At 38.4% G+C, this 27396-nt stretch overlaps 2 protein-coding genes across 2 annotated transcripts; one reads left to right on the top strand and one right to left on the bottom strand.

Moving 5' to 3' along the window:
• Positions 1 to 6188: 6188 nt before the first annotated feature.
• Positions 6189 to 8180, top strand: LOC104081705 (protein S100-G-like). The gene is made up of 2 exons (XM_009584546.1): positions 6189 to 6320; positions 8067 to 8180. The coding sequence occupies exons 1-2, from the start codon at positions 6189 to 6191 to the stop codon at positions 8178 to 8180; spliced, it is 246 nt and encodes an 81-aa protein (XP_009582841.1).
• A 4560-nt stretch (positions 8181 to 12740) lies between these two features.
• LOC104081706 (CTP synthase 2-like) lies at positions 12741 to 24947 on the bottom strand (the record flags this gene model as incomplete). The annotated part of the gene is made up of 8 exons (XM_009584547.1): positions 12741 to 12746; positions 13452 to 13495; positions 14125 to 14187; positions 15039 to 15133; positions 15908 to 15996; positions 20292 to 20424; positions 20674 to 20825; positions 24867 to 24947. Coding segments are annotated over 8 exons (663 nt in total), but the record flags the coding sequence as incomplete, so codon positions are not given.
• Positions 24948 to 27396: the final 2449 nt, after the last annotated feature.

Below are 27396 nucleotides of genomic sequence, written 5' to 3'. Positions count from 1 at the left end.
TTTGTTTTCAGGATGAAGAAGGGTCTTAGATACATCTGAGACACCTGATACAGCTGAGACATCTAGAGAGTCCAGGCACTTCCAAGGTCAGAGGACAGCTGAGAGAAGACTTAATTTCACCAGGGAAATAACAAACTTGCTAGTGCCCCCTGTACAGCATTACCTTTCTTATATTTACTTTGCTCTACCTGAAACTCAGCAAAACTTCACTCCTCCGTAAATCCATATGCACCTTGCTGGAATGGAGATCTATGCATTTTTGAGCACTCTTAAGAATTTCAAAAACCAAATCCGAGTTTAGGAAGGAACAAAAAGTTTTAGGGTTTTAGCAATTACACTAACTGTAAGTTTCAGCTGTGGCAGTAATGACCTTATTGCACTGCTGCATGAGCCAAGGTTCAGAAGGTGGAAGGATAAAATCTCTTCTTGAAATACATTCTCCCTCAAAACTGTCTCGTGTAACATAGACTATCTACACCACAGGGAGTTTCAGCGATATAATAGTTCGTCTGTCAGATGCGTACATATGACAGCCAAAGCTGACACATATAGCTACAATGAATAACACATCACCAATTTAAAGCTGACTACAAACAACGCATCATATTAAATCATTCACCCCTGCAGCAGCCGCACCCAGCCCTGTTTAGGGAGACACCTTCAACGTCTCATTAGATATATGTTATAGTATAAGAAGGGAGGGCCTGGAAGAAACTCTTGTCAGGATAACCCATGTAGTTCAAGTTTAATTTGTGAGATGAGACAACGCTTTCACAAGTCACCACTGGAGGTTTTACAAACAATGGCAATTTTAACATAAGGAATGCATCACCTGTGACACATAAAGGATTTTACAACCCATCCTCAACTTCCATCTAACAGTTCCATACCTCAAAGCAATGCCAGGTTCTCTACAATAGCTGTAATGCAGTTTGCTAAACTTCTCACCCATAATTATTTGATCTTTTCCAGAAAATTTGTTAACTGGATGTTCCTTCTCTCTCAGTCTGTCCTTTGTCTCCTCCTAGCCTGACAGTAAGAACCCATGGCACTGGCCACATTGAAAAGTTCTATCACAGCTCCCCTGTTTGCACTAGAGAATTAGTTTCCACATTTGCCAACATATACTTTGAAAAAGGTCCCATGTAGTAGACTGACTATCAGTATCCCAACTTTAAAGCCTTTTCCTTTTTGCAGACAGCGCAAGAATGTCTGAAGATGACTGCAGTTGCAGGACTGATTCTCTGCAGAACTCACCAAAGCCCTTATAGCCAAAATGAACAAACATCGTGGTAGCAGCAGACATCCGCATCTCCACGGCTTTCCTTCTATTATTTACAAGTTATCTGCAGTACAACTATTTAAAAAAAAATGTATTCCTACTGATCTATTATTATATGTATCCCATATTTAACTTCAGATGCAGCATGGGGATTGGTATTTTACAACAGGCATAGATACATGTACATTCTTTATACTAGTATTAGTTCTATACAAATACTGCTCTACTTCTTTACTCAATAAGAAATCAAACTTATTTGACACTTGTGCAAGATTTCTTTGCAAATCAGATAAGGAATTGCATGTTCCACAGACTTCCTAATCCAGCCCAATTTACTTAAATTGTCCCATCATCTTCGTCCACTTCCACTACAGAAAGTAACCGAAGTTAACAAAGGGCTTTGACCTAGTGACTGATGTCTGGAAGACAGAGACAATGCACAAGCAGTACACAAGTAGAAATAAGTGAATACTAAGCACAAAAACACCTCCTGCTCTTTCTTTCCAAATGCACAACATCCACAAATATACATTCTCAATTATAGCCAACTTCACATTGTCCATAGACATTTCTATACTGCAGTCAGGCTGTAACATAAGCCTCACAGAGATTCCTCAACTAGCTTTAAAGTAGTTGGGCTCACATACAAGTAACAGTGGTGTTGCTACAATAAAATACATCTAAGAAGGTGGAAAAATACTGGAGGGTTAGGGCGTTAACCCATCAGCGGAGGATTAAACAGGATGATCGAGATAGTTGCTGCCCTCAAGTGACAGCCCCGCCCTTGTGGAAGATGCCCTGGCCCTTCCAACAGTGTCAGTGAATGGCATAGAAATCCACTTGTGGACCAACCCAATTTATAGTCCAGCACGTTAAGATAAACAAGGAGTAGCAGGAAGGATGTGACAAGGACAAAAGAGATAGCACCTGAGTTACCTTCCCACTTAATCCATCATTAAATGTGCATGAAGACCGTGTACCCATGATGCCATAAGCTTCACCACTCCTACCACCAGCAGTGGTGCCTAGACTTCAGTCATCCCTGCAGCTTGTATTCTCTTACTCTCCAACGTGATTGGAATCGCTTGCTCCAAATATGCCAGCAAACCAGTTTACTAGGGCAATACTCAGCAAAAGCCAATTTTGAGCAAATATTGAATCTGCAGACACCATCACTGAAACAAAATGACACACAATCATCCCAGGGACATGTGTGTGACGTGCATCCCTAAACAGACTTACAACACATCATCAGCTTAGTTCTTTTTTTGCTAATGGCTTTGTATCTAAGCTACAATAAAAATGTCAATTCCAAAAGGATATGGTGCGTACTAACACGATTTCTCTAGCCCAGGGCAAGCCCAATTGAATTATGTCATAAACTGCAGGAACAATATATATTCATAGATCCAAGAAAGAGCAGCAAAACACTGTAACCAAATCTGGACTGCTGCTTCTACACTGGGAATCAGCTTGCACAGATATCACAACTTGATACCAAGTGCTGTTCTTCAGCATAGATAAATGCTGCTATCTGCTAGTCACACATCATCTAATAGGGGCAACAGTAATACATTATCTTCCCCTACTTTTGTTCGAATTCTTGGTCAGCAACCAGAATTCCTTACCCCTGGATATCATTCTGCCATTGCTGGGTTGTGCTGGATAAACTGTACCTATTTCAGAACAGCCCTTATGTCTTACAAAGGGGTCTTCTGGCACAGACAGTGTACTGGAGCCTGTCAAACTGAGTTCTGTTGCTGATTCTGATACAGAGTTCAGAGATGCCACACAGATTACTGGAGGAGGGCACTGTGGTCTAAATGAGAAAGAAGAGGACAAAGAGTTGGGAGATCAAACTACAAATTCCACTCTGCCACTCTCTCATTCAGATAGCCTCTTATAGATTACAGCACCTTGTGAATAAAGCTGATCTGAGGAGACTGGATTCATCCCCAGATTTGGCACACAGCTCTTGTGCAACTCTTGAGCAGGTCACCTAAATTTCCAGACGTTGGTCTCTCACTTTCATGGGAAGATGTTTCAGTAAAACTGGTTAATTTTATTTTGCAATTAGGTGGTGTTCTTTAATGAACCCTTAACAAATTAACAAGGTTAATGTGCTGAATTCCTTGAGTTGTGATCCCTCGAAATGCAATTCTTCTTCCATACCACTAAGAATCTTACTACTGTATCTCCAAGACAGGGAGGTGCCTTTGATACAAGTAAAGACAAGTCATTTGAATACTTAAAAAAAAGTTTTGCAAATACTGTAATGTCAACAATACACATCACGCACACCAGATTCCTGACACTGCTTCCAAAAGGGATAAAGCATGGTGAGGCTACCACAGGCAGGAGCTGTAGGCAAGAATTAACAGATAGGGAGCAGAAGCCTTAGCAGATCACCTTGTCATGCACTACCACTAAAATTTCACCATCCTCCACCAAAGGTGGAAAACAGGATGGCAGGAGAAAGATGTTTGGTTTTCATTTTGTTTGCGGAAAGAATAGGAAGAGAAAAGGACTTATGATTATCTTACTGTCATGAGCAGCCATAAAGTTCATGCCCCAGTTTGATGTATGGGACTTGCCCTAACCCATACAATGCATTCTAGACCAGGACTCCCAGGTCTGCTTGCACTGCTACCACTATCATAGCAGAAGTAGAGGTTCTGCTAGTGATTACAGCAGCAGCTCCTGACTTTCTACTGAGCCAAAAAGCAAACACAGGAGAAAGTGCGTTTCCAGCTTCATCCCTCAGTTGGATTAGACAAAGATTGGGGGATGCCTGACCGCAGTTCTCTAACCCTCAAGCTAATGTTGAGCTTTTGCGCTGAATTTGAAACCAGTGTATTTGTTCTCCTCACAACAAGCTTGAAATAACGTATCAAGAAACTGGACAAAGTCTTCCACTATTAAAGACCTGTGGCCTGTCACCTCCCTGTAAAATGACATACAGATTCTCCTCATCAACCAAGTGCTTCAGGCACTATTTCAATCTGCCACACCATGAGTGCCCAGAGTGGTACAGCTTTGGACATGGCATCTCAAGCAGGATGGGAACCAACTGGAGAAAGTCAAGAAAAGATGAGTATATCCAAAAAGCAGGACTCCCAAAGGAAGACTAAAATAGCAAGGATTTCTGAACCAAAAAAGGGGAACAGGGGATTTCTCTGATCTGTTAAAGGCCATTTTAAGAAGGAAGACGATAGGCCTGTTCTCCCTATCTGTGGAGACAGGACAAGCAAAGGGCTTAACTGCAGTAAGGCATGTGGACACTAGTAATACTGTTGAATAGTACGATAAGGAATCACAAGGAATGGACCAGATAAGGAGGTTGTGGAGTTCCCGTTATTCAAGGCACTTAAGAATATGTTAAGCAGACATCCAACATACATACCAGTGATCCCACTCCAGGGCATAGGGAAGAATGAATTATATGATTCTCTAGAGGACTCTTTGAATACTCCTCTCTGACACTTTGGGAAGTGAGTATAAGTACATGCAAGCAGGCTGCTAATGCCAGGTGTGTATCTACATGATTCATCTAGCAAACCTTGCCTAGTCTTCTCAGGAAACCTCCTACTTACCTGTCATGGAACCCTAGACCCATACACCTGCAGTTCCAAAAACACCCCTTCCAACCCACCCATCTCCTACAGACCCACAAAGCTCTTGGCTCAGAGTTGTAAGTGATGCAATGATGACTGATTCTCAATAAGCGATGCACAGGGTGAAAGACCTAGTAAGTCAGCCTGGAGCTAAGCAGCAAAAAATGAAACAGCAGACATCAGGCAGATTAGAAGCCACATGTAGAAACCACAGCCAGAGCCAGCAAGTCAGCAGTTGCAAAACCAGCAGTGTTGGGTCATGAAGCATCAACCACGGGCTGAATATCACTCAAAAATACCCCAACAACGGAACATGATTATAGAACCTGCAGAACACGATACTCAGTTATGAAGGTGTTCCCAAGAAGGAACCGTTTTTCAGAACCTTTGATTCACCTTTCCCATTTAGAATGCTTCAGTCTTTTTCCATTCACATCATGGAGTGTTTTGATTCTCAATAGTAGCAGCCAAAATTTCATCCCAGAGGAAATTCATCACTCTCCTGTGCTAAGAAATAGCACAAAATTTGGAGAACTGGCTTCAGCATTGGTTATTATCAACTCACATAAAGGGCAAGTAGCTTCTTCATATTTTATTTATTTATCTGGATCTTTTTAAAACAAATTTGTATTTACCATCTTCCAAAAGTCCATTATAACAAATGCTATACACATCCCCATAGGAGCCTTTTTCAGGCTTCTTTGGGTGTGGTATATCTTGAAGTATAAAATACACAAATTCAAGAGAGAAAACCTCTCCAGGATGGCCTATAAAGACCAAATAAACCTACCTCAAGTGCAGTGGTGGATGCTGATGCTGATGCATTTCAGAGATTAAAAAAAAAAAATATTACTCATTTCTACTGCTAAAGTATCCTACTCCTTTGACTATTGAAAACACAGTAAAACTAGTGCACTGACTCAATGACAAATGCTAGTTTCATAATTAGGGTGGAGCATGCAAGCAACTATAAAGGTTGTCCCAATCTGAGACTCTCACTTCTGCTGGATACATTTGAAAGCTCTGGATTTCAGCGAGGTAAGCATAACCTAAACATATTGGGTGTTTCAAATCTTTGAACGTAACTTAGATTATTTTTTTTCTTGGGAGAGTTGATCCAGTTTTACAGAAAAAAAAAAACCCACCACTCTTCATCTAGGTTAAGTATTAATAATTTCATATGGTTAATAAACCAATGAACAGGGTGTCAGATGTGTTTCAAAATTTAGATGCACAGGATTGTTATTGTCTGCTTTGTTTGCAGTTATTCTTCAAGACAACATCTGAGAAACATGGAACATTTACTCAATGATAACCTTCTGAAGTATTTTACTCAGTATGCTTTAATGGAGGGTAGCACCAGTGCACTGTCCATTGGTGGGCTGAAAAATCTACTTCAGAATCAATTTGCACAGTACCTGAAGGTAAGTTCCACTCTTATTATATTCACTGTGCTTGCTATGAAATGGATAGGAAAAAAGAAATACAGGCAATGATTGCGCAAGGCAGATTATTGTGCCCAAATGGTTTCACTGACTCTATAATTAATCCTTAAATAAGGGTCAGCTTATAAAACTTCATTCACATTAATGAACAGTAGCTCCAAACAGATATCCGAGTACGGAGTTTATAAAATGCAAAAATCTAAGAAGCTGTTTTGTTTCGTTTTTTTAACGTAAGCCAAATTTCGCTTAGAATATTGCATCTGTGTCTTATAAAATATTTTTTGTCTCAGTCTAAATAATAAATCTTGACTCTAGAAAATATATAGAAAAATCTATAAACCAGCAGGACAAATTTAAAAGTAAGAGACATGAGCTAATTTCTATCTAGGTTAAGTTCCCACCGTCACAAAATGAAAGAAGGTTTGCCATTCCAGAAAGATGCCAAGTGAAAAAAAGAGATGCCACCAAGCTAGAGAGAGAAATACCTGTTTCCTGTAGCTGGAAAAAATCTAGGTTCTGATTTCATATATATTCTCTGCCAGACCTTTCCTGAACTGGATTAGGAATCAGTTTAGATTCTTTTGCTAGACAAACCCTTAAACACTGTGTTTTGGATAGCTGACAAAAGCAATTTTTGCTAAAGGTCTGAAAGAAGCTGCACCTCAATAGAAAAATCCAGTATTTTGAGAACTACAGTAATCCATTTTAGTAATTTCATTAACATAAAGTGGCTAATTAAAAACAAACTAATAAAACACAAAGGTTTTTTCCCTTAAAGAACGTGTCAGAAATTGCCAAAAATTAATAGGAAATGTGATGGCAAATTCAGAAATATAATGCTTTTTATATTAGCTGTAGACAATTTAGCACCATAACCATTTTCCCAGATATGTGGAAATGGAAGTGTTCAGGAAAAGCAATACTGATGTTTTCTGTCTGGATATCAGACATTTTCAAGCATGTAGTCTGTTTGCAGAAATATATGGCACCATAATAAATCAACATAAAAGCAGGACAGGACATTACAAAACATACATGGACATAAAGTATGAAGAAAGAAAACATTTTAAAAATTTAAATTATAAATCAAAACTGTTTTTATATTATTTAACTAGCCTGATCAGGGATGTTATCAGAATACTCACTGCATCAGGATGTTACATGCACTCTTACCAGATTCGACAAATAAAAGGAGCTAATAATTAAATAAGATTTAATACATCAGCAAGAATTTTTCAACAGTGAATACAGTATTCCTAGTAAAGAGGGGATTTTTTAAAGAGACTCACAGGTCCTGGTCCAAAGCCTAATGAAAGCAGCGACACGTTTTCAAATAGTGTATGCAGGGCCCAAATTAGTATCTAATAAAGCAGTATGTGGTATGCATATTAATTTTTATTGGTGACTATGTACACGCTGCAGCTATTCCACCTGCTCCATTTCCTAAATTCCAAATTTACCCACAAGACTGAAGTAACGTGTCCGAGTAATACTTGATACTTCTCAAATGGTTATCATATCTTTGTTAACATTTTTGGCAGGAGGGAGCAGGCACTGTATTTCTAGTTCAACCAGTAAAACTGGTTAACACAATAAACCTTCAAGTAACACTGACTGTTATTGACTGCATCACTTCTTGGCAATATTCCTCATAGGAAAATAGTTACGGCAATCTATTTATTTCTTTTTTTTTTTTTTTTTTTAATTCTTTTCCTATAAAAACAGGATTCATTCTCACTTGATAACATAATTAAATCGTTGGACAAAAATAATGATGGAAGTGTCAGCTTTGATGAGTTTGTGATGCTTGTAAAAAAGATAACTGGTACAGGACAGTAAGGCATCTGCAAGAAAGAATATCACTGCTTTGAAGGAGAAGAGCCTGGCGTTTGTGTACATTATACGTACACCTAAATCCACAGATTTGTTACGATTTTAAAACGTACAGAATAAAGATTTGACAGATAAAGTATGCCTTGTACTGTGTTTCCTGCACATTCACTAGCCCCATTTTCCAGCTAAGCTGCCTCACAATTAGTTCAGAACTACCTGTTTCTATTTCACGCTACATTTGAGAAAGTGTCGTCTAACAATCCCTGCTTTACCTGAGCTATTATTTTGACCTCTATAGCAATTCAAATCAAATGGTTTCTAACACACACAAAATGAAAGATGTATCATTCCATTTGAGGAGTGTCCCCTAGTGTATATTATCCAATACTCCTCCCGGTTCAGTTTTATCATTCAAGTAAGGCGACTCTTCCATACGGTAAAAAGTTCAAATTTTTAAAACATAAAGTACTTATTTTCAACAACAATGTAACAATGCTAAGTATGATGACTATAACATTACCTTTAAATTACATTTACATAAGTATGTACTTTTTTTTGTTATGACTCTTGTAAATGGGAATACATAAGTATATATAGGAACAGAGCGATTGCTGTTGCAATTAAAATATTCATTACATTTATTTGGTGCAGTTTTAACCTTTTCATTGCATGATTCCCTGTGACATATGTATTTTCACATATGTAATTCATGGGCATTATTATTTACTTTAAGAGGAAATTAGAGAGAAAGAAAAGAAATGAGAAGAATGGAAATTTTGAAGACAAGTAATTCAGTAGATTAGGCACTAATCATCCTAGAGAACTTGGAATTTTGGACTGAATTTTAACACCAACATCACCCATTACCCTGATAAATCAGTTAGATCTCAGAGTTATTTAAGGATTTAGAGACTCAACTTAATTGCAAAGCCTATCAAGTGCATTCAAGATCCCATACTACTGTGGTTCCTATCCCTGAATTTCCCCTCCATGAAATGAGGAATAAAGTACTGCACACCAGTGATGCATGAATAGAAGCCTCAAAAACGATGACATTTAAACATTATATGAATGTTCTAACCGGCTCCTGGGCCATTCTTTTATGCAAACCCTTCGGTTGTTACAATGTGTTATGTTTCTTGGAAGAAAATAAAATCGTTTTTGTTTTTTTTTTTCTGGTTTATGAAAAAAAATTGTATTCTAAATTAACAATATGCTTTGATTTCAAAACTAAATATACCCCACACATGTTTCCTTACTAAGCTAAGTTAGCTACTTTACACACATAAGTAAAATCACAGAATTTTAAGAAGAGCTTTTGCATGAGTGGGACGTACATTCCTCTTCATCTCTTAGACAACCTTAGAAATTTTTGAATTCAATCAGGTTACTGACGTCCTGAATAGGAAAAGTAGGCATCAAGAAACAAACATGTTATAAGAGTGTCACCTACTGGCAAAACCTATTTCTGTACAATTTCTTGAGTTCACAGAAAATGCACTTATTTTACCTGGTGCAATATCTGAAGTTTCATGATCCTACACAAAAAATGCAATAGGTCATGAAGAACAATGGTCACAATTAAAATTAGCTTTTTTAAATTAAAAAAAAAAAAAAAAGTGTGTTAGAATTATTTCTGGAAAGAGTCTTTTTTTTTCCTAGAACAGCATTAGATGCAGTTGCAATAAAATTGACAAAGAACATAATTAAAAGGCTCATCCAAAAAAACAAGTCTAAGTTTAACAGTAGAGGAAGACAAGGGCTATGGAACAAAATAAATAACAGTTTTGCCATCCAGTGAATCCAGTTCATTAGCAGTTCACAGACTATACAGTTTCCCTTTAAAGGGGTTAATTTTAAAATTATCATTTGCAACTGAAAACTCATACTAAGCACTACTCTCAAGCAATTGCATTCCTTTTCTAAACAGCTATCTTCCTGCAAAGAACAACAACAATTTACCTATCATTATTATCCAAAAGGCTAGAAAGTAAAGCAGAAAGGTTAAGAATATATAATGGGAACATGACCTGCAAATAAGCAACCAAGATGAGATCAAGAACTTGAAGGACTGTGATCAGTGCTCATGTACCTCCCTCATTTTCCCTACTGAAATCAATCCTGTGTTAAAGAGGAATTGAAGCCAAAAACTTAAGGTGGTATTTTGGTACTGTAAATGGTATGGTCTGGTAAATACAGATAACTGCCATATCAGAGGTCTTTTTTTTTTTTTTCCTTCTGAGTACACATTTTTAATGTAAGCCTAAATGAAAATATCTAATAGCAACTTCAAATCTCTCAAACACAGCTTGTAAATCACAGCTTAATAACATTTTCAAATTCTAGATCTCATTTCCTTTAAGTTTTCATCACACAGATATTCAGCTTTACGAACTTTTTTTTCCCCTATGGTATTTCAAAAACACAATTTTGCCTGTTTTACATTATGAAGTCATTAAGTTCCATTTTTTATATGCAGAGACTACTATTTTTCCCAAGGTATTTGCAGTCTTAACTCTACAATACTTGCACTCATTTACATGCCAATATAATTGATACCAATATTCCCCAAAACAAGCAATACAGTGTTATACAGGGTTTCCCTCCTTTATAAAGTTACTCATGGGTGCTTTTGCAGAACCCAGGTTGAGCAACATTGTTGTAATGATAGACAGTAGAAATAGATGAACAGCTAAAATGAAACAGATATTCAGCATTGCAAGCAACTCTCTACATTTGCACATTCAGTTCTGCATTCATTATTGTTTGAAACAGATCGAGTCACAATTGCCTCATCACATAAAAACCTTTTACAACGCTCAAAACTTTTTACTAATGCAGATGATGCTCTTCTATAGCACAGTAACTTGTGTTATTTTAATTGGGAGCCAGCTGCCAGTAATACCATTTCTCATTACTTCAGCCTCCTGTTTTTCCTTTGGAAGCCTAATTCTGACTTACATGATTACTTGACAATCTCAGTTTTTATTTCTAATAAAAAAAGGTTCAAATTTCCATAGATGCAGACAAAAGGAAAGCAAGTAGACCAAGATACATCATACGTACTTCAGAAGAAATTACCAACTTTGGTGAGTTCAGTTCTGAGTATTTGAATGCTTAGCAAATTAAGAAGGAATATAAGTAGCTGCATATTTTATGGTTGCCCCTGAGTTCCCCTGCCAAACTACATATTTGAACTTTTGTCTTTTTTCCTTTTTCTTAAAAATAAAAGAAAATAGAACTACTGCCTCACCAGTGCCTTTCTTCTCCCTCTTCAGTTTCCAAAGGAGCAGGAACCAAAAGAAAAGTGTACTACTTTGGTCCTAAGTTAGCACTCAGTTGAATCACACAGTGGCATCACAAGACATTATCAATGCTGATACAGTGTTTCCAATTAACTTTCTTGGATAATGAAACATCTACATCAGTTCGGTAGTTCACAAGCTTCACTAATCTGCTTCTCTTCCAACCGTTCTTATTGATTTGTTATTATATAGAATATCTAAACAGTTTTTAGCACAATCTGCTAAGACAGATTATTTAGTAGTTATAGTTATTGATAGTGCAAATTTCCCCTTTGGAATGATTTACATCTGTTTCTTGCCCAGAACTGAGATGTCAAAGATCAGATTAAGATGTTGAAATATGACTGGTAATAACCAATTTCAGAACCTTAATGTAGCTCAGAACAAAAGAATATCCATTATACATACTGCAAGCATACTGCTTCAATTGTAAACACTGTATTAATCTTCTATGACACATACATTCACTCCATTATTTTCTTAATTTTACGTCCACGTAATTTTCTCTTTAACATATATACCTTACTTGACCTTGAATGCAAACTGCAAGTCACTCAGTTAGTTACTTATGGAATAAAATTTTGTCCTAGATATATTGTACTAATACACACTACAATTTCTGCAATAGAAGAAACTGCCAGCATGGCTGCAGCAGACAAGCATCCATGTTCCTGACTTTCAGCTAAGTGTGGAGCTCTCCATCAGAGCCAGCTACTGTGAACAACCCTTAGAATAATGGAGAGAAACCAGCAGTTCCAAAGGGTGACTCACTCCCTCCTGATGATCTGCCTGCATCCTTTTGCTTCCCAAAAAATTTACAGTAAACTTTCAACATCTTCCACATTTTACAACATTTTGTTATTATGAAATTGACCCCTCCAGAGAAAGAGTATGTCTTTGCATACATTCAAGAAGGGTGAAGGAAGAGACCTTTTACGATTGCAAACCCACAAATTTGATGCCAAATGCAGAGGCTACCTTTGTTCACCTTGAGAACATTTCCAAATGCCACCAAGTTTTAGCAGCAAGTCTCACAATGAAACTCTGAAGGTCTCTAATTTACCTTCAAAAGTTCAGATGAGATTCTCTCTCCTATGCATATAAACTACCTTGATAAACAGGTCAAATGCTTTAAAAGCCTCCTATGTGCATGTTTCAGACTAAGCAGATGTGGAAAAAGTGTATTTGACTTACAAATCCCAACAAAACTCTTTTGAAGGAAATTGATATAGAAACAGTAGGTCACTATGAGCAACCCACTTTATCCCTAGAACAGATTTTTACATCTTACACCAAGATACCACTTTATTTCTCACAGGTAGTTTTCTGTTCTTTTTCATTTTCTTAAAAACCCTCTCTTACTGATCATTTTTAAGTTTTACAATTATGACAATGTGATATCATACTCTCCTGAACTAGGAGATACCTGGAAGAACTCCACTCTAAAATTCTACCATTGGCACATGATACAGAGAGCCCTGTCATATCTACAGCATTGAAATTTTTCTCAAAAGGAGGACTGTGAGATGCATGGGGGAGGATGGTTGTAGTGGTTATTTATACTATTTATATAAAGAATTTTCTGTCAGTTTTCCATATAATCCTTATCCTCTTATACACATTTATAATTTGATAATAGCTTCGTGCAACACTTTCTAGCTTCCCTTTATATTTTTTTCTCCAGCAAAGCCAACCTAATCATTATTGTCTACTCCCAGCATTGGTCTACAGCCAAGGAAACTATGAGAAAAATTACAAAAACAAAGCTAAGGCAAACCACAGAAGCAAGCAGGTGAAGGCAAGGGATTATTAAAAGAAAATAGCTTTTAAACAATAGAGACAACGGACACCTCTTCATGTCCTACCATGTAAAAATATAGATAGACCTTAACTTACACAGAAATAACTCTCTTTTTAACAAAAGATGTATGTTCACGAAACATATGCAGGAAAAAAAAAAATCAGTACTTACAACAGGTTTTTTTGTGTCTGGGTCAAATTCTGTAGAATTTGCATCTGAAACAGAAGTTCAAAACAAACACTGTACATTTCCATTGTTCTACATACACTACAAACTCCTCATAACAGTTCTGTGGCATTTTAGGGCTTGTCTGCATTTAAGCTACAATCTTGTATGTTGAAACACATACTGCATCACTTTTAAAGCAACCACAGAAAGCACACGACCTCAGTCACACACACGCTCTTTCCTACTTCCCAAAACCTTTTCCTCAGCTCTTAGTGGTAGAAATTCATTGGTGAGCTAAATCTCTTCATATTACTACTGCAATGACTATGATTTGGCTACTCCAACTAATGAAAGCAAGTGAGAAAACCACTTCTCACTTTTTACTTCTCACCACCTGCACACTCCAGAAAGGGACTACAGAGGTGAACTGTAAACACTTTCTCCTACACGCCTTAGATCAAGAAGCAGGTTTCAAGCAATCTGCATAATAAGAGTTCCTACTCCCTTGTACAGAAAAGTAGCACAGGGTGCTTAGCTGAAAATTACCATGTTGCAAGAGCTAAGTACCTAACAATCATAGGATCTAGATAATAATTCTAATAATAGATACACATTTCACACATAGAATAAAATTTCTTCTAAGCAAATCATATTCACACTAGCATACCGAGCTCACCTTTCCAATTCAAACAGTTTCTTGCAAATTCCACAACTGCTAATTGCATTCCCAGGCAAACTCCTAGAAGAGAAAACAAAAACCCCAGAATTTAACAGGACAAAGGGCAGGACTGACAAAGTACTTGCTGTTCTGTCTTAAGCTTGACTGCTTAGAAATCTTGGTACCCAGTGTATATACACAGACTTAACAAAAAGCTAAAACAAAAATGGCTGCTCAGTGTAAAACTCACTCTTCAAACTTGGCACACTGTAAATACATGTGACACAATTATGTGCGTTAAGCCCTTTCAAAAATACTTTTTTCCTCCCATCTATTTTAGCAATAAAAAAAATAAAGACAAACAGAAGCTGAAAGCCTGTGTATATCCAGATTCAAATTTTGCTTTGGCAACTAGTCCAAGTAGTCACTTATAAAACTGTAAGAAATGTGGGGTAGGAACCAAAGCTTCAGAGGCACTTACACAAACAGCACTTAGCTTACAGGCCAGATGGCATCTTTAGACTTTACCGTAATAAAATATACCAGTAAATCAACAAAAATTATTTAATATAGCAAATGTGTACAAAGACACCTATGTTTTCTGCACAGATTAGTATCTATAATGATGCTGATTTAATTACAATGAGAAGCAAAGACCCTCCGCATAAAATGTGAATATAGCAAATAAAACCTTTGGAGTAGGAATAGTCTTTCTCTTCCTTCCTTATACAGCAGATGTAGTACATGACTATGACCCTGGGCATTATTTATAAGGCAAATATTCACAACAACACACGTACTTCCCTAAGACAGGATCCTTCCCAAGTGTGTGTTTGTTGTGTGGGTTTTTTTAATCAAATCAATTAGCTTACTACCAATTAGCTTACTATACACCTCCAAAACACAATAATTTCTGACTCTAATGATCTTACCAAGAAAAGGTTTTTTCTTTGTTCTTGCCCACGAGATAGCTTGGAGTTTGCCTTCCGTTCCCCTAATTCCAAACCCTCCTGGGACCAGAATGCCACTGTAATGACAGCCATGTATAAAACAACCAACATGTAGAATCAAGCCAGCAAAGGAAGTCCATACAAATTGAAGAAAGACTTTTGAGGTTGTAACAAAGCAAGCACGATGCACGAAAGGCATGTTTTGGGTGACCATTCAGAATACACAGAACTTAAGTCTAAATTTGGAGATTTGTCTCATCTACTTACTCCAATTCTCATCTGACCAACCTCATGCTTCACAGTGAAATTCCTACTACTTAAATACGTATTGCTTAAATAAATTAGCTACATATTCAGCACTGTAGGATCTTAACACTAAAACTGCATGTCTAAGTAATACTGAAGAAATTAATGCATTTTGACAACAAACAACATCCCTTTACAAATACAAATTGAAATCCCAGCAATGATTCTTAACAGAGACGTTTGCAGAGTGTCACTAGCATTCACTAAGCTTTTATCTAACTACCTTTCACTATGATGGATGTTGACAAAGAAAAATCTTTGACAATTGACCTGCACGTAAAGAAAGCCTAGATATCCAAAAATAAAAAAAAAAACCAACCAAACAACTGCAACTTGTCTAAAGAGAATAAGGCAGAGTTTGAGGATATAGGCTGATACTATAATTTGCTATGTCTGAAGCTTGTAACCAACCATGCACATCTATCTCTTTAAGTAAGTAACGGAAGTTTGGATGCACTGAGAAATGATTTACTGAAGCATTTTTCATCACATGAAATAAATATCATGGTCTACATTTGGGATACAGAATACCTGATGCCACTTACTCTGCTTTGCACAGTTTGTGCCATGCCTGGTGATATTTCACTGAGTTCTCTGCTTCCGTAGAACGTTCAAGTTCTGTTGAATCTATGTACTAATAAAGAAAAATATGCAATAAAATAGTCATTTCTTCCACAGAAAGAGCAGCATATACTATATAACCAACTTTTTAATAGCATCAAGACAAACCTATTAGACTTCCAAGTGAATTTCCCAATAAACCCGTAACAACTTCACTGAAGACCCAGTATTTGCTCTGAAGACCCAGTATTTGCTCTAGTTGCAGTAATCCATGCCCCTTTCTTTGCACGTAGCTCCAAAGCTCTGCCTGCCTCCAGTCTTCCAGGTAAGCAGACTTGGTAGAATGCTCCATAACTGTGTACCCAGGTTTTCTTCCTGTGGAAATCAGGGCACCAATCAAGGGGTGGTGCTGACCTTATCCTGACATCCAAATGAGATGTGGCCAGGGTGTTCACCTTCCTAACTTTCAGGTGCCACAGTTTATCTAATCTTACCACAGACTGGATAAACCTGCATTGTCTAGCTATTCCTGGGGTGAAAGCATCAACTGTAGAGAAGGAGGCAGACTCATTATGTCCTACTAGAAATACTGCATTACAATGTCTACTGCCATTAATAAGCATGGCTCCTAAGGTACCGCTAAAGCAAATGAGTGAGGCAGCTATGTACTGCACTGGGGATCCCAAAGATCAGAGTTTGATTCTTGGTTTCGTCAGTCTTTTTCTCAGAATAACATAATTAATAGTATCCTGCTGTAGAGTCCATCCCCCATAAAACGAAGATCATCTGAAATGACAGAACTCATTTGTGTGCGGAGAAATTAAACCAAAAAGAAGATTGCTAAAAGTTTTCCAGATAGGACTGCCTTCTAGCAAACGTTTTCTACTTTTTCCACACTCCAGAAGGCATCAAAAATACAACAGAAAAATAACTACTTATGATTGTTGTTATTCTATACTAGTATGATACTATAGGATAAACTAAAAGGACACTTTATCATGCTGGGAGGTTGGAAAGAGAAACTAATTACAGTTGAAGCTAATTGTGGTTTCCTTGCCAAACACTGAGCCAGCACATTTATCACTTCAAGCAGCACTCTCATTTCATCATTCAGATACGTGGATGCTAGGTTAAGAGCTGGATGCCACGTACGATATTAAGCAGTTCCTTCAGAAAACAGGAGAACATTATATGGAGAGTCTTTGGACAAAAACACTAAAAAGCAGGTTAGCACATGCAGGCAAGTACAGTGGGAGCCCTTGTCTGTTAACATTTCAGCATCGCATTGGAGCTCCAGCAATCATCAATTCACATGCTTGTTAATGCAAAAGCTCCACCAAACTTAAGACTAGCTGCACTCAAAGCTAACTGTGCATTTGCAGACTTGGCACCCTTTACTTTTTTGCTAAAAGCAAAGTTGTTTTACATATCATAAAAATTTCCCCCAATGGAGCTGCCAGTATAAAACACTATTTAGAGTGACAGAATCATTTAGGTCGGAAAGGGCCTTGGGAGGTCTGTAGCCCAACCCCCTGCTCAAAGCAGGTCAAATTAGAGCAGGTTGCTCAGGGCCATTTCCAGTCAGGATCTGAAAATCTTCAGGGATTAATTCTGGCTGTTCCCACTGTCTTGTTTTTCATTCACACAGAAACAACTTTTTGGAGTATTTGCTCCATAATCTTCCCAGGGAATGAGGTGAGGCTGACCATCTGCCATTTCCCCAGATCCTCCTTTTTGTCTTTTTTGAAGATTGGTGCGACATTTGCCCTTTTTCAGTCAACAAGAACTTCCCCAGTTGTCATGATCATGACCCTTCAAAGCTGATGGGAGAGTGGCATCACAATGACACCAGCTACCTCCCTCAGCACTCTGGGATGCATTTTGTCTGGTCCCATGGACTTGTGTATGTCCAACTGGTCTGAGTACTTCCCAACTATATGTGTATGTATATCATGGAAGAAAACTTACCGTGGAGGAAAGTTTATCTATTTCCTACAAATATATTTATTTTATTTTTTACCTCCATGATACCTCCTCCCCTTTCCCTTCAAGGGAAAGGAGACAGCTTAAGCCTTAAAACATAAGCTATTTCTTCCCTAAGCTGAGTTTCTGATGGTTGGTTGTTTGGGGATTTTTTTTTTTTTTGGGGGGGGGGGGGGGGGGGTTTGTTTTTTTTGTTGTTCTTTTTTTTTTTTTTTTTTAAATATTTTCCACAATACCTACCCATTGGCTTCTTAGTCACATAAACACATAAAGCTGACTTGCATTCTGCTTAGTCCTTATAATTTCACAGATACTTTTTAGCAGTGAACACTATGCATAAGTTCCTTAGTATGTAGAAAAATATTTCCTCTTATTAAACATGAAGTTATTTTGTTTTCTTGAGTGGTTCCCTAGCTGTTTTACATTATAGGTAGCAACTGTCTCTATACTACAACATGCAGCATACCTTACAGAGGACAAGAGCAGAAGTTCACTAAGATAAGCAGTTTCTGGGTTTTTTTTTCCCTTTTCTCTTGTCAGGAAGGGCCTCCTCCCCCTCCCCAGAGAATAAATCAACACACTTCTCTCAGTAAAGAAGTCCTACAGAAAAAATAATTCAGATTGCTTTTGTTTGTGCATCTCGGCATGCCTCCCCTACTTAAAAAGGTTCCAGGATGACATCAACAATGAGAAGCAAAAGATGGAGGATTTGCAGCTCACTGATGTGGCTGACAAGTAGCAGAATGATACTGTGAGAAAACAGGATGATTTCAGAGCCCACAACAGCGCAAGCAACAGTGAACAATACATTCTACATCATCACAAGCTGCTGCAACCACTTCACCATCTGATTAACAGTCCATCAGAACCAAGCAGTGATGGGAGGATACAAAACATAATTGGCTATCTTGGTACAGGGCTAGTCGCCTTCTCCACCAAGTCACTGAAAAGAAAACACCTGAGGTGATACATTCCTGGTGACCTGTGTTCTCAAGCAAACAGAAATATGTTACCAGGTTTGTGATATGAGAAATTCCTTCTTTAGTACTCAGTGTTCATGGTTTAGGGAACTTATCATCTTCTCCCAAAAGACATTGGAAATATCACTGTAAACAAGACTCCCATGTATTCATTACTCTGTGCTTCATTAAAGAAGTACATATGCACCTCTGGTTGTTCTAGGTGCTCCCATTGCTTCTTTCTGGGGTAGATGGACTGAGACAACAGAATGGTGGCTATGTGTTTGGCCTGCTGCCTTTAGCGACCTGTTAAGCTACGCTGGATGTTAATCATCTCCTCATCAAAAAGTGGTTAGTTCCGGTGAGAAACTTTCTAGAGCTGAATGGAAACAGCCTCGCACAAGCATTATCTAAGCAACCCATGCATAGCTTTTGACACACTGAAATTTTCACTCTAATCTATTCTATTTTTTATATCACAAAAAAGGAAATTATCAACAAAGGTCATAGGGTTCTGCAATTTTCAGCAGTTACCAAAGTGCATAAACACACAAACTTGCCTTGATCAGAGTCAGGCAGAGACCAAAACCTACTGAGTGCAGTACAGCCTGCAACTGCCCACTTTGATCAATTTATCTTATATCATTTAATGAATCACGCTAAAGCAGCATGTTGTTACTGATACTTTGCAACCATTTATTACTGTTTTGCTACTGCAAGCTGCTAAAGCGTCCACTGTAACCATTAAGTGATAATAATACACACTTCCACACTGCTTCTCTGCCCCAGACTTGCCAACCCTAGCAACAAAACTCAGCAAACTCCACCAGTGAGAAAGCCGGTAACAGTTTTTCCCCGTGTAGTTCAACTTTCTATTCTCATTAAAATGAGACAAATTAGATCCCTAAATAGTCCTTTATTCAAGGAACTTATTCATAAACATAAGTTTATGGCCCAATTCTGATATCATTAGAATCCTGTTGAAGACAAAATGGACGGCCCTCAGAATATTGACTGAAATGAAGAGCAACAGCTTCTGGCACTGGATTTTAAAAAGAAAATAAACTGCTTTCCAATTTACCTATTTTCTCCTGTCTTTAAGCTAATCTCATTAACATGATAAGCAGTCTAATGAGAACAAGTGAAACCTACCTTTGATAGTAAAAATAAATTTGCAGGTAAAGTCTGCTTTTTCATCAGATCAAGTTTTGGGTAATTGCAGTGTTCCTTTCAGGTAAGTTTAGTTCCAAATAAAATAATTAAATCTGTAAACACGTCTTTAAAAAAATGAGATGCTTGGCCAGTCTGTATTTATCTGCATGATTCATGTTCTAATTTCCACATGAATTAAAACTGCCTCACATGATGGGAACTAGTAGAGTATATTCAAAGTATTCCTGAAAGCAAAATCCATAAATATCCTCACCATTAAATCCAGTTTGTGATTAATTGCCAGCGCAGAGTGTTCCAGAGCCTTGAAAACAGATGCATAGCAATCACTTAGTTTTGTGTACTTGCCAACGAGAGCTATGGAACACACCTTCAGCAACCTTTCGTATCTGACAAAACAAATTTTTTGGTTATTACACCAATTTTCACAAAGAAAACATTTTAATAGTATTTGCTTTTTCTTTAACTTCATAAAACATCTTCTAGAATCTCAAAACTGGCAATGTTTTTAAACCCAGACCATTCACAAGTGTTGATCAGCAACATGCTACTGACCCCAGTCCAGTTTGGTGACTTCACAGCAGCTAAAAACCTAACTTGAATTAAAACACTTCTAGAAAAAGCAGGAGTTAGAATACCTGTCAGCCATTTTCTTCCATTTCATTAGAAGATCACTTGGCTGGTCATCAATAGGTAAATTTAACCTCTGTTTAAAATACTTAATGATGCCTTGCTCCTCCAACAGGATTGGCACTCGATAAGTGGAAGAAACGTCATGGATAAATATCACCTAACAAAAAAAAGCATAACATAAAAGACTTACCTACCTAAAAATTCTTCATAGGAAACATACATTCTATTTTTGGCATACTATATGCGTTTTGTATTCTACATATATTCTAATTTTTAAATACTTTTCTTTTGAATGAGCAGGGCAGCACAGCCTATTTTAAGGTTCCACTAAATCTACAAGGAAAAAGCTATCCAAAAGGTAAAAATGTGTTTCACTTCTTCATTGCACCGTCATACAAAAATAGCTTGTCAAGCCTATCAATGCATCAGTTTTAATACAAACTGGCCCCACAAGCAGTCATTCTTGCTAACACTTCTTTCTCCCTCTCTCACAAACTTGAAGAATATTAACTGGGAAAGAAAGAACACAAATGGAACCTAACAAAGCAGACCCAATTAGGTTGCAATAAAGTCTCCTAAAAGAATTTTGTTAGTGAATTAGGTTATGTAATTAATTAATTAGTATAGTTCATTCAAGGACCATTTAGTTAAGAACACATTTATAAACCATGTCCAAGCCGCTGGCAGTTAAGTTCATTGCGCTTGGCTTACGTGAGACCCCAGAGTTCAGAATCCTGAGCACAAGTGTTCTCTTCCCTGATACACATGAGAAGTAAAGGATACTCACTTAGTTATCCTTGAGTTACTTCTGTTCATCACATAAATATGTACACATGCATGCTGCCCCGTGCCTCTCTATGTGCCCATTCAACAGCAAAAAGAATAGGGTAACCACAGCCCTCCTACAGTACGAATAAGGCTTATCCAACTCTTCTTTCAAACTTGGCAGCCACCATCCTAAGGATGTAAGATTAAGACAGAATCACTACCTGCTCTAGGTTACAGCTGTGCTGACTATGGAGACTGTTACAATGCTGAAACAAGCTGAAGACACTGCTTTTGTTTTGGTGTACATACATTGAAGCAAGGAGGGAGGACTCACTTGATAAAAGCAAATTAAAAAAAAAAAAATCCACTTACAGGAAGTCTGTGGACAAAATAGCACGTGGTCTTCCTGGACTAGTTATGACAGTCCTGGAAACCATTTCCAGGCACGCAAAAGATAAGAAAATCATCAGGAGTCATCAGAATGGATTTACTAAGGAGAGGTCATACTTGACCAACTTGATAAACTTCTATGATGAAGTGACTGGCCTGGCAGATGAGAGGAGAGCAGTGGATATTGCCTATCTGGACTTCAGGAAGGCTTTTAACACTGTCTCCTGTAAGATCCTCATAGACAACCTGTTCATGTACAGGCAGGATGAGCAGACAGTGAGGAAAACTGGTGAAATGGCTGGGCCCAGAGGGTGATGATCAGCAGCACAAGGTCTAGTTGAAAGCCAGTAACTAGCGGAGTACCACAGGGGTCAGTACTGAGTCCAGTCATGTTTAACATCTTCATTAATGATCTGAATGATGGGGCAGAGTGTACCTTCCGCAAGTTTTCAGATGACACCAAAGTGGCAGGAGTGGCTGATATGCCAGAGGGTCACGCTGCCATCCTGCCAACAGGCAGGAGAAATGGGCTGACAGGAACCTCATGAAGTTCAACAAGGGGAAGTGCAAAGTCCTGCAGCTGGGGAGGAACAACCCCAGCCACCAGTACATGCTGGAGGCCACCCAGCTGGAAAGCAGCTTGGCAGAAAAAGACCTGGGTGTCCTAGTGGACACCAAGTTGAACATGAGCCAACCAATGGTATCCTGGACTGCATTAGGAGGAGCATTGCCAGCAGGTCGAGGGAAGTGATCCTTCCCCTCTACCCAGCACTGGTGAGGCCACACCTGGAGTACTGGGTCCAGTTCTGGGCTCCCCAGTACAAGAGTGACATGGACATACTGGAAAGAGTCCATGGCTCGCAAAGGGCCACGAAGGTGATTAAGGGACTGAAACATCTCTCAAATGAGGAAAGGCTGAGAGAGCTGGGACTGTTGAGCCTGGAGAAGAGAAGGTTCGGGGGTAGGGGTGAACAATCTCATCAATGTACAGAAATACCTGAGAAAAAGATGCAAAGAAGATGGTGCCAGGCCCTCTTCCGTGGTGCCCACTGACAGGACCAGAGGCAATGGGCACAAACTGAAACACAGGAGGTTCCCTCTAAACATCAGGAAACACTTTTTGAGGTTCCCTCTAAACATCAGGAAACACTTTTTGAGGTTCCCTCTAAACACAAGGAAACACTTTTTGAGGTTCCCTCTAAACATAAGGAAACACTTTTTGACTGTGAGGGTGACCAAGCCCTGGCACAGGTTGCCCAGGGAGGTTGTGGAGTCTCCATTTGGAGATATGCAAAAGCTGCCTGAATAATGGTCCTGGGCAATTGGCTCTAGGTGGCCCTGCTTGAACAGGGAGGTTGGACCAGATGACCTCCCTTCCAACCTCAACTATTCTGTGATTCTACAACAGTAAATAAATGAGAAAGGTGGACTGAAAAGATTCATCCCCTTGAGATTGTAAACCACTGTTCTAGTCACAAAATAAACTGTAACTTCTTCTCTACTGGCGTCGCACATAGCTCCAGAAAGATGACTGATGATGCATCTAATCCTTCAGTTCACAAGAAATCCAGGATCATTCTAGGGAATATATAGACATGTGGCTAATGTCTTCTGAAATCCAGAAGTAGTTCATTAATTTTAAGACACACAGGGGACTTAAGAATGGCTTTGCAGAATTCTGATGAATACAGTTGATGAAAGATGGGAAGATGAAAAGAAGGAAAGAAAAAAAAAAAAAAAAAAAAAGACTGCCACACAGTACGGCACCTAGCACCATCCCAGTTCAGTCCACTGAGTCTAACTGCCAGGGACATACCTGTATTACAATGCAGTGGTGTGGCCAGACATTTGAGCTAGCCAGAACAGCATAAGAAGAGTGCAGCACTCTGCCCGGGATCATATACTCAGCTTCTCATGAAAGCTGTGACTGGTACAACTATGAAGCTTCTACCCTAAAAGGCAGAACTTTGGGAAAAAAGCAGTGCCATGAAGACAGCTTCCTCCCTGCCAGGGAGCTCTTAGGGAAGTTCATTTACACATGGGATTCTTGGTCCAGTTATACTGGCATAATAACTGCAGTTGGAATCTGAGTATGTACATGCTTACACATGGCCTGATATTGCCAGAAAAGCACACACCAGTTTTGTTTGATTGAACTTTCCAGTTGTCTCTCTCTGGCTGGAGAGGAACCACAAAGGCATTTCTGAAGGATTATCCAGAAGCTAGCTCAAGGGTGTTGTCTTCCACAGATAGTAAGATGGATGCAAGGGGGGGAAGTAATGGCCACACTGCCCTCTATGTCCTCATCTGGAATTTTACTATAAACAGCTTTTCCTTACACACCTGCAGACAGAGAGGTCAAGACTGATACATATTTGAAATACAGCATAACTGTTGGCATATATTATCCCTTTAATATCATCCATTACATTGAAGAGTAAAATGTTCTCACTTGCAAAAATATTAAAGAGCATTTGATTTATCAAAATTAATATTTGAATAGCAATTAATCACAGAAACTATTAAGGCCAAAATGACACATGAATTTTAAAACGATATATAACCACACAGTAGATGTTCTAAGCATGTTAAAGGGCATGAATAGCCTATTACATGTTATCACAATAAGAGCATTCATGTGGCTGTGATGATCTATGGACATAAGCAAAACCCCTAGCTTTAATCACACTTTGTTCATCCATTATTATAACCACCTGAGATGATTTATGGACAATAACCAACCATAGCTAGAAACTGCACGGTTTTCACAACTATGTACAGCAATTAACTGTGCACTCAAAATCTACTCCTTTTATTAACTTTTTACATAACATGCATTTAAATTGTTAATGACCATTTGACATAAAATTTAACATATTAACTCCCAATATTTTTAAAGTGATATAATGTACAAGATGAAAACTGTAAAAACAATTACATATGAATGAAACAGTCTGAAGTTGAAATCAGAAGTGCATAGAAATATTTGTATGCTTTCCCACATGTTTAAGTAATGATAATAAAATATTAAACTACTGACCTGCTCAGGCTCCACATGGCAAAACATGGAAATCTTTTCCTTCACTGCCATTTCTATAGGTTTTGCACTTCTGCAGACAATCTGTCATAACAGAAGGAAAAATCTTAAATATTTACTAGGCAAACCAATAGAAGATCCTCAATACTGTTCATGGAGATATTCATCTCCTTTGGAAGCATGGCACAAACAAATGTGCCTTTTTTTCTCTTCCCCTCTTTTGGAGTTCTATCATTGTCCTGGTTTCGTCTGGGATAGAGTTAATTTTCTTCCTAGTAGTTGGTATAGCGATGTGTTTTGGATTTAGGATGAGAAGAATGCTGATAACACACTGATGTTTTAGTTGTTGCTAAGTAGTATTTATGCTAGTCAAGGACTTTTCAACTTCCCATGCTCGGCCAGGTGCACAAGAAGCTGGGAGGGAGCATAGTCAGGACAGCTGACCCAATTGACCAATGGGGTATTCCATACCATATGACGTCATGCTCAGTATATAAAGCTGGGGTGAAGAAGAAGGAAGGGGGGGATGTTCGAAGTGATGGCATTTGTCTTCCCAAGTCACCATTACACATGATGGAGCCCTGCTTTCCTGGAGATGGCTGAACACCTCCCTGCCGATAGGAAGCAGTGAATGAATGCCTTGTTTTGCTTCGCGTGCACACGCGGCTTTTACTTTCCCTGTTAAACTGTCTTTATCTCAACCCACGAGTTTTCTCACTTTTACCCTTCTGATTCTATCCCCCCTCCCCCCGGGGGGGGGGCGGGGCGCGGAGCGAGCGGCTGTGTGGTGCTCAGTTGCCAGCTGGGGTTAAACCACGACAATCATAGCTTACACATATCTGCCAGCAAGGCAGAAGTAAATCAGTCACCTGCCCATACTGACTCACTTTTATTTGTCTTTCTTTACAGACATTCTCTGTAATACTGCTTCCTCATGTTCTCCTTTCTTGTAGCTACTATTGTAACACTCTTTAGCTAAAGTCCAACAGCTCTGTAAGTATGAATAATATGATGAATCAAAAGAAATATTGTGATCTTATCAGCTAAATTTCGAGCAATAATACTTAGCTTATATGCATGTTTTCTACTATTTCAGTACTTCAGCATCTTTTCGTAATTCTTAATTTGCACACCATGACAAAAAGAAAGAGGCTGAAGAGAAAACAGTTTCATAATTTTATGGGTTTTTTCCTGGTGCAATTATTCTGCTATTATTTTGCTGATACACATAAAACTCGGGAATTTTAGAAAATATTGGCAATTTTTACCAACAAAGAAGATAAGCATATGTTTTGGTGTTTGTTGGAAAGGGTTTTTTTGCATTATGTAACTTCAGGCAACTAACTCAAAATGCAGAACTGCTCTGCCAGTGTGCCTACTAATTACTTAGTCTACTACCTTAAGTCATTCTGAATACTGAAAGTATAACAGAAAGTAGCATGATCCTGTTAAAAGCTTAAGTCATTATATTCCCCATCTTTCTAGCAAATGCATTAAGCCCTTTTTTGTTCAGAAACTTGTAGCTGATCTTTGATCACCTTGCTAGAATGCAGCTTAGCTACACTGATATTGAAGAAGTCTAATTAACTTCCCCTACCCTTGCAAGAAATTCTAAAAACAGAAAAACAATGCCAAGTATAAGGGAAAATTAGTGCACATTCTAATAATCAAAAAAGAATTATGAAACAATTTGTACATTCTAGTCAATTAAGCACAACTTATACTTAAAAATTGGGTACTGTTTGAAGACATAATTCATAAACCTTGATAGCATGAGCACATGATTAGATCCTCTTTTAAATCTGTCATTGACCTTGCTGAGACAAATTTAAGTTAATGGAGTCACAGAAATCAAAAACATCAGAATCAGCATGAAAATACAAAACTACAATAACAGTGGCAGAGATGCATCTCAAAGAAACATAATACAATTCAATTGAATAGGGCAACACTGACAAGCATATAATCAGTTTTCAAAATGCTGTAACAGTGTCCATTAAATGTGCAGATACAGCATATTCATTAAGTGCTTAGAACACCCCATGGAGAACACAACGGCTCCTGTACATACACAGCTGAGACTGGCCCGGCATGCTATCTTGGAGAAGCCTGGGACCAGACAGCAAGGCAGCAGGTATTAAGAACAGGTCTAGCCAAGTTTAGATCAGGCAGCCTGGCAGCACAGCTTAGGACAGAAGCCCTCCTGACTGCTGTTCTAGGAGCTTCCCCATCTGATCTTTTGGCCCTGGGCCCCTGCCCAAGAGAGCAACCATTTAAAGATTTTCCTGAAGCAGTGCCCAAGCAACTTTACAACAGCGCCAAGACGCTTTGCTCAGAGTGTAATCTCTCTGTGCTTTAGTGGTCAACAGCAGCAGTTTGGAAGAAAAAAAAAAAAAAAAAGAAAAAGTACTGTGCTTCTGGCAGTCCCAGAACTGCCACAGGCAAGAACTCAAGATCTAAGAAAGTGGCTAGATTAATCTGTTTTCCTTTTATTACACATACACTTAACAGGCTTTTAAAAATTAATTGGGGG

The sequence above is a fragment of the Fulmarus glacialis genome, unplaced genomic scaffold (genome assembly GCF_000690835.1).
Source record: "Fulmarus glacialis isolate BGI_N327 unplaced genomic scaffold, ASM69083v1 scaffold8929, whole genome shotgun sequence".
Classification (NCBI taxonomy): Eukaryota; Metazoa; Chordata; class Aves; order Procellariiformes; family Procellariidae; genus Fulmarus; species Fulmarus glacialis.
This window is presented reverse-complemented; position numbering and strand designations above follow the sequence as displayed.